This window comes from Octopus bimaculoides, chromosome 25, assembly GCF_046866305.1.
Source record: "Octopus bimaculoides isolate indiv1 chromosome 25, ASM4686630v1, whole genome shotgun sequence".
Taxonomy (NCBI): Eukaryota; Metazoa; Mollusca; class Cephalopoda; order Octopoda; family Octopodidae; genus Octopus; species Octopus bimaculoides.
Window position 1 is genome coordinate 21,711,508 of NC_142952.1, and position 9,460 is coordinate 21,720,967.

General features: G+C 32.4%; 1 protein-coding gene across 1 annotated transcript in view; it reads left to right on the forward strand.

The window, feature by feature from the left end:
- LOC149131124 (norrin-like) overlaps positions 1–3,951 on the forward strand; it is a 130,031-nt gene extending 126,080 nt beyond the window's left edge. Inside the window, exon 3 of the mRNA XM_089342145.1 lies at positions 2,738–3,951. Within this exon, the coding sequence (XP_089198271.1) occupies positions 2,738–2,962 (225 nt within the window). The 3' untranslated portion in view covers positions 2,963–3,951. The remainder of the gene's footprint in view (positions 1–2,737) is intronic.
- The last annotated feature ends 5,509 nt before the right edge of the window (positions 3,952–9,460 follow it).

A 9,460-nucleotide genomic window follows, 5' to 3' on the forward strand; every position in this document is an offset into this window, starting at 1 on the left:
GTATTTTGTAAGAAGGCAATAAAAGCCAAGCATCTCTCTTTAACTTTGAGTTCTTGTGGATAACTACGATCACCTTTTCGTCACTCATACATCACTCATACATACATATGTACATACCTATATACAATAATTTCTAGACTTGATATTACTTTCAGTTTTAGTACAGGAAACGGCAAGTTACTGCTGGCTTATAAACACCGGACATATCGCACTCACACACAAATCTTTCTATACATCTCTCTATATCAATATATCTCTCTATCTATATCTCTGTCTATATCTCTCAATCCATCTCTCTATATCTATCTCTATCTCTCTATCTCTATCTCTCTATCTGTATCTGTCTATATCTTATTTATCTATATCTATCTATACCCTGTCGTATTTGTCTGTCTAACTAGCTAGCTCTCTCTTTCTCTATCTCTCTCTCTCTCTCTATCTCACTCACTCTCTATGGTTTTCGCTTTTATTTTTCAGACGTTATTGTTTTCACTTTAAATTTTCAGATGCTATTGTTTCACTTTAAGTTCAATCATTATTGTTTTCACTGCAAGTTTTCAATCGTTATTTACAAATAACGACAAATTACTGACAGAAAGAAGTTCACAACTACTGATGAAAGTAATTTCATAATTTACTGACAGAAGTAACTTCATAAATTTCACTTCAATCTGTACACTTTGTTAAATTTGCCTAGAAATTTCTTATTTACTTTTGCAACGTTTTTGAGGGATCTTTTTTTCTTTTTTTTTACGGTATTACTGATGGTTCATAATTTACTGACAGAAGTAACTTCAAAATCTTCACTTAAATCCGTGCACTTAGTTAATTTCCCTGAAAATTTCTTATTTACTTTTGCTGCGGTTTTATTTTTCTGTTGTTGACGGTTTTTTTCTGGTTCCTTTGATACTGGGCCTTTAGTTCACCGAGTGACAAATCTCGCTTCAACCCGTATAATTCTTTATTTTCCGTAAAAAAATTCTTATTTACTTTTTGCCCGTTGTATTAAGAAACATAATTTCCGTTACCCAGTTATTTTCATTGTTTACTATTTTCTTCACCCATGTATTTCTGTATATGTATATAACCATGCCTAAAAGGAAAGTATCAAATTTGTATACAATGTCAAGGTCAGCCAAAAGAATGTCTCTGTCCAGGGAAAGAGAGACAGATGCAGAAAGGGAAGCATACCAAGGAATGAACAGACTGTGCACTACAAAAGCCAGAGCATTTCAAAATGATGAACAGAGGCATGTACAGCTAACAAGGAATAGGATCTCCACTGCAGAACAAAGAGCAGTTGCAACAGCTCAAGGAAGCAACTTCTATGAAGCAGCTTTCAATTATGATCCAACAGTTCATTATGCAGATGACACTAGAGTTTCCATTGGTAAGATGACAACTGAGTGCATACATTGTAAAGCAAGGAAGTGGCCTGGAAAGACACCTGCACTGTGCTGCAGTGGTGAAATGGTTAAACTCCCTGCAATCCCCCAACATCCAGAGCCATTGATGAAACTGTTGTCATCAACTGACCAAGATTCCAAGCACTTCCAAAACAAAATTAGACAATACAATGCTGCACTACAGATGACGTCATTTGGAGCCACAAGAGATATAACTGAGCCAAGATTCATGCAAACTTTCAAGATCCGAGGTCAGATTTATCTCTACTACTTCTGTCAAATGAATCACCAAAATTCCTTCAAATATACATTATGGATAATTCTCAACAAGAAGGGCAAGAGAGGTGCAAGAATATTTACGGCATCAGGATGAACATTGTAGTATCTCTGCAAAAAATGCTGCATGGCACAACAACCTGATCAGAAGCTTCAAGACAGCGATTGAAATAATTCCACCTGACCCTATGGATTACAAGGTAGTTATCAGGTCAGACAAGAAACCATCTGGTCAACATGGAGGGAGGTTTAATGCACCAACAGAAAATGAAATAGCTGTGCTTCTGGTTCGGCAAGAAACATGACAAGCGTGACATTGTCCTCCATCTCAGAGACAGCACACTGATGAGGAATTCAGAAACACACAGATCTTATGTTCTAAGCTGGCATGGGTTGGACAGTTATTAATGTAGAAAGTTGGTATCTCAGCTACAGGCAGTTGAGACCTGCGTAATTTAGACGGCATTTTAAAATTTCTTTATTTTCCTTGACCCAGGCAATGCCGGGTATTTCTTCTAGTATATATATATATATATATATATATATATACAGGTTAATTCAACTCTGTATTACTTAAAGTCTCGTAGGAGCAGAACGCATTCACTTTCTCAGATATATGAAGTTGAAATTGTGGGAATTTAAAAGGATTTTTTAAATGGACTTTCATTCTTCGGTTTAGTACAGATAGGTACTTTGGCTAAGCATTTCAGGTAATTGTTGTATATAGCATTTGACAGTGCAGCGACGAGAGTTACCATATTATGATTGTGCAGGTAATTGAATGAACTGCTGTCCCTTTTTAGCCGAAGTATGCGTGTAGCCTAAACTGATCAATGGATGCCTAAATATCTTCACCAAGAAACCATGGTTTAATTTTCTTTTAATTTTCTTTAGTCCAACCCCGTACTTCTGAGGATGTGGGCGCGTTCTGCACCAATGAAACGTTAAATAATGTGGGGTCGAATCAAATTGTTATTAAATACTTGCAACTCCAACTCTATTAAACATTCTTGTCTGATAATTTTCGTTTTTTTTGTTTGTTTGTTTTCTTGCAGAAGATGTTGTTGACTCGCTGCAAAGGCCACTGTACGAAATCAAGAACGCAACCGCTGATAACTTTCTCACCAATATTATTAGAACCTTTTCATTACATATGTTCTTGTTGTCGCGATAAACTTTCCATCATGAAAGCTGTCCGTCTTCAGTGCCAGGACGGTGAGGTGGTATACGCCACATACAGATATATAATGCGTTGTGGATGTGAACACTGTCGGCGATAGAGACAAGGAGGGTCCTGATAGACACACATAAAACATACAAATCTGCACATACATACATACATACATACATACATACATACATACATACATACATACAAACAAACAAAAATACCCTTTTGTTGATGTTGAAATTCCAATGAAGGAGCCTTGGATCTAGGTTAGAAACCGATTCTTTCTCAATTGGTATGAAATCTTGAAATAAATTGAATAATGACATACATACATATATACATACATACAAACATATATACATGCATACATACAAACCCAATAACCAGAATCACAAGAACTGTCGACTACATCAGCTATGACTGCAACAACAGCAACTCGATGGAAGTCACACTTTTTCTTCTTCGTTTGATAATATAATATACTCATAATACGTACAACATATATACTTAGACTCATACACAGAAATAAATGCGATGCAGACTCACACACACGCACGCACACACACATACATTAATCTATTTATTTATATATAAAGTTACAAATGTGCTTCATTGATCTTTGAAGTCTTTCAGTGTGTGTGTGTGTGCGCGCGCATGTATGTATGTATGTATGTATGTATGTATGTGATAATAATAAGAACAGAGAAGTGGAATCAATGTTACGCAAGTTTCGATGAACGAACGTAATTTATTTCAGGTTACATACAAGTTATGAATTTTATGTGACAAATTTGGAGTTCATTCACACGCACACACGCACACACACACATACTATATATATATACATACACACACACATACATATATCCAAAAGAGATATATATATATATATATATATATATATATATGTATGTATGTATGCATGATAAACACACACATACACTGCGTTACATCTGATGACTCACTATAAAACCATTTTTGTCACAAATATGTCTGTCCGTCAGTGCGCATGTGTGGATACATAAGTATATTCTTTATACAGCATCATTTGAAGCATATTAAAGAATATTCGATGCTGTATTTGTGTATGTGTGTGTGCGAGAGAGAGGTGGGAGGGAGGGAGAGTAGATTATTATAATAATAAGTATGAAAACCATAATAAAAAGAAGCAAAATTCAACCTGACACTCAACATTTGGATCTTTCCTCCACCACGTTCTGTATTGAAATATTGAAAATAATTTCTGAAAATGTATTCCATGGGTTATTACGGAGATGTAATAGCAAATGACCTGATCTGAGATCGTGTGCTGAAACAAAAACCATTGCAGCGTGGAAGGTGTTTATAAGCCATTTAAGAAACACACAAAAACCGTTAGATTTACTTCAACATTTAAATTTAATTTGCCAAAATATTTTCGTCGCTTTGAGACTGCGACCTGCTCACTGACAAAATTCCGTGCTGCATCTCAAAATTCCGTGATGCAGCACGGAATTTTGTTAGTGAACAGATCGCAGTCTCAAAGCGACGAAAATATTTTGGCAAATTAAATGTTGAAGTAAATCTAACGGTTTTGGGATGTTTTTAAATGGCTTATAAACACATTCCACGCTGCAATTGATTTCATTGGTTACCATCTTTTAAATGAATGACAAAGAAAAAAGATATTGTCTTTGTGTATATTTCGTTTGTTCAAAAGTCACTTCATATTGTACAAATTTTCTTTATATTATTTTGTTCTAATGCTTATATGTATATATATACATACATACATACATACATACATACATACATACATACATACATACATACATACATACATACATACGCGCACGCGCACACCACACACACACACACAATTGAGACGTCTTGTCACTGCATGATTTCGTATAAGTTTCGAATTACATATGCCCTCTTTCTATAGATCAGATTATGTAAACACTCCTGATAAACTGGTTATGACCAGTGGAACTAGTCCAATTGTTCGCTCTACAGAGGGAGCGCCGTGATTTAACCACAGGGTCTGTTTTTGCAGTGAGTCTAAATCACGTTTATTGTCTGTTTATGTATATTTATTAACAAAGTTTTATATGTGTGTGTGTGTGAAATTATGTATGTATGTATGTATGTATGTATGTATGTATGTATGCATGCATATATGTATGTGTGTACATACGTATGCATACTTTCTAAGTCATTGCATCTAAGTCAGATACACGTAGCTTTTCATTGTATCTATTTTTGCTTTCTATGTTTCTTTTTTCTTCTTTTTCCATGTTTCACTTGTCTTTCTTTTCCTTCCATTCATTCTTTATTATCATAATTATTATCATAATTATTATTATTATTATTATTATTATTATTATTATTATTATTATTATTATTATTATTATCATTATTATTATTATCATAATTATTATTATTAGGCGATTTGCACCCGCTTTTCAGTTTACAGATTTATGTGCTGCATTTCATTGAGCCAAAACCAAAAAGAAATAACACTAATACTACAATTTTGACATTGTTTTCGTTCACGAAATCAAGTTCTGTGCAATATGGAAATTTCTTCCATCCAATTTATATGCTAGTCAGACACCAGCAACAATTATCCACAGCACTGAGAGAAGCATTATTAAAATAAGTCTGTGACAAAACATGCATTATGTATATGTGTATGTATGTTCCTTTCTGTTGAAGAGCGTAGGCTCAAAACATAAAAGACTTTCCACTTCCCGAGCGTTAAACTAATACATCTGTTGTTTACACACCCATCTTCGTCTTTTGTTTTTTGTTTTTCTTTTGTTTTTTTGTAAATTCAACTATATATATATATATACTTATACTACCTTTCCTCCCCTTTTTTCTTGTTTTTTTCCTTTCTTTCCCGTTCTAATGAAGGACTAGCATCCAAAACCATTAGAGATTCTTTCCCTTCCTCTCAGGCATTGTTGTTTTCTTGTTTTTGCTCATTATCTCATGAATACATACATACATACATACATACATACATACATACATACATACATACATATATACATATATACACACACACACACACATATATATATATATATATATATATATATATATATATATATAGTCACTAGGGCACATGACACTCCAATTAGTTGGCATATTATAATTTATATGTACAAGAGAAGACTTAGTAAGAATGAACCTGTGGAAAGTAAGTGAGTGTTGTTTTTTATGTGTGATTAGTGGGAGGTATTGCTTGAGCCATGCAGTCCTGGTCAGCCATCAGAGAACTCCCAGGAATCAACCCCTTCTAACTTGGGATGCAGCTATTGTTCACAACAGAACCTGTGCAACCTGTGGAAAGATGTGCCTTTCAGCTGAATGATTGAAAAGGCATGTCAAAAGAATCCATACTGTGGCACCTGTTCCCTCTACAAGCCAATACAGCTGTGCATTATGCAGTAGAATGTGCAACTCTTTGGCCAGGCTCAAGAGTCATACAAGGGCCTTGCATTGCATCATCAATGACTCATTTCAATGATTGTTTCTAGCAATGGCTTTGCTCATATACAAGAAAGCAGCTACTATGTATGTATGTATACAATGCTATGTTAATGTCATGATATCTTCAGATAGATTTAATTCAAATATGTCTCCAGTTAACCATCGAAAAATATTGGAAAGAACATAAGATATAATCTATATATATATATATATATATATATATATATATATATATAATTCAATTTTGGAGGATTAATCGATATGCGGGTATTCTATTTCAGATAATACAAAAATAACCTAATGAGCGTATCTGACAGTAAACTCATGGTGTCCGTTTGCACATCACGAAATAATACTTAAAGGATATAACCAAAATTACCAGCAGGGTATATAATATCCTTCATTAATTATATCCTAATTTAGTTAATACTTATATTTATTAAATATGGAGGAACTACACGTGTTTCAGTATTGAAAGATTACAATATATATATATACATATACACAACTGTATACCCATATATCTACATATATAAATACATATATGCAATCGTCATATTTACAATTATTCCAACACATCTTCAGGTTCTATTTCAAAATATTATATATCTAATTTTACATCCCTTTAAAAATAAGCAATACAATTAAGCATTAAAGATTAAAAATTAAGAATTAAAAATTAAGAATAAAAATTATACTTTGTAATATTAAGAATTAAAATTTATAAATTATACATTATAAATATGAATTAGTATATATATCAATCATGTAAAATCAAGTATATGTCAAATATAGAATGTGAGATATAAAATTAAACATCAGAATAAAAATGCCTGTGTTTAAATGTGATATATAACAAGAAAAGTTCAAATACATATCTTTCTTTTTTGCTGGTACTAAAATGGTGATTTGAGGAAGAAGATAGCAAGGAACTATGGGCATTTATAGGTGATTAGTAACAAGGGGGTGGGGGCAATTACACTATACATAGTTTTAATTTTAAGTTATCCTCTACTATTATTTTCAAATTTACCTATATTGGGAGGTATATATAATTTGTTATTATATAATTTTAGTAATATTTAATTCATATATTTATCTTATTTAAATTATTGCATTATTTTTTTTTATTTTTTATTTATTTATATAGTCTATTCAAGTGCTTTAGAAATAAAATTATGTGGTTATTTGATTCAGTAGTTGGGGGTTCAATACTTCATTTTACTAAGTGTAAAATTACTTCGCTCGTTCATCATATGTGTTTAGTAATTCATCTCTAGACTGTAGTAGTTTCATAAATTCAGTTATGCATAATAAACACACTTTATTTCCAATATTATAGGAGTGGGCTCTCTTTTTCTAGATTTTAATTCCCATATATATTTACTTAAGCCTGTAGACTTACTTAAATCGGGATTTTTAAAGGTCTGGTAGTGTTGGGATATACTTTCTTTAATTTTTCATTAGCTGTTGATCCAATATAAGCCTTATTTATAATTTTATTATTATTGTTCTTAGAGCTAACTATACATTTATAAATTACATTATCGATATTAATTATTAGAGAGCTTACATTTAGTCTTATAACAACATGAAGATTTTTCTATATGTTGATTAAGATTTCTATTACTATCAGTTATATTATGGTTAGAGCTATTATTTATTATGCAATTATAATAATGATTTAATTTCTTATTATTTATAGAGGAAATGATATTGCTTACATTTCTCAATGTTGAGTACCCCACTCTTATGGTTTTATTGGAAAATATATTTGAATAACTATTGTCCTTTTTAAAAACCAGTTTTACTATTTTAAGTGTCTCCTTAATAATATTAATCATAACTTGATCCCCATATGGAATAATTAACCATATAATATCCTTTTTATTTTTTATATTTTTTATATTATCATTATTAGTAGACATCATCGGTATTAAATTATCATTCTTAGGTATATTATATCTCTTCTTGTATACTTTACTATGTTTCTTACTATTGCTCATATTCTCATTATCACAATTACTATTATTATTGTAATCATTATTAACAACTGTATTATTTTTATCTTTATTTAATTTGTTATACTGTCTTTTATTAATATTATTCATATTTTTACTGTTAGATTTATTAACAGTTTTATTAGGAATATCGGTTAGAGGAGCAGGAGTAGCTGTGTGGTAAGTAGCTTGCTTACCAACCACATGGTTCCGGGTTCAGTCCCACTGCCTGGCACCTTGGGCAAGTGCTTTCAACTATAACCTATGGCCGACCAAAGCCTTGTGAGTGGATTTGGTAGGTGGAAACTGAAAGAAGCCCGGTGCCCCAGCATGGCCACAGCTCATGAGCTGAAACTAGATAAAATAAAAATGAATGAAATGATATGTATGTGTGTTTGTGTGTCTGTGTTTGTCACCCCACCATCGCTTGACAACCGATGTTGGGGTGTTTACGTCCCCGTAACTTAGCGGTTCGGCAAAAAGAGACCAATAGAATAAGTACTAGGCTTCCAAAGTCCTGGGGTCGATTTGCTCGACTGAAGGCGGTGCTCCAGCATGGCCGCAGTCAACTGACTGAAACAAGTAAAAGAGTAAAAGAGAGAGAGTATGTTATTATTATTATTGTGTTCATAATAATTAAAGAATTTATATTAGAATTGTATCCTACTTCTTTTAATGCTTTATTATAATATAAGGCATGTTTATCAAAAGTGTCATAATCTGAGGATAGCACAGATATTCTTTTACCTATATCATTTATTAAGACTTCTTTAACTGATTTAGAATGGTTACTTGAAGAACTAATATACTTTAGGTTTTCATTCAACTTATGGAATGGATGGATCTTATTAGTGACTAGATTAAGGTTGACATCTAGATAATTTACTGCATAATGGCATAATGCTCATTCTCTATAGATATTCCTTGGCCATTATTCTTAAAGAACGTGTACATTTTCTTCTTAAGGCATTCTAATGACCTATTAGTACAATTTCTAGTTATAAGTAGTAGGTCGTCCCTATAAAGACCACCCTCTATATTCGTAAATTCTATTTCTAGTTCAGATAAGAGATATAAACCTACAAGATCGGTAACCTCGGCTGAATCCGGGGCACCCATGGGTATAT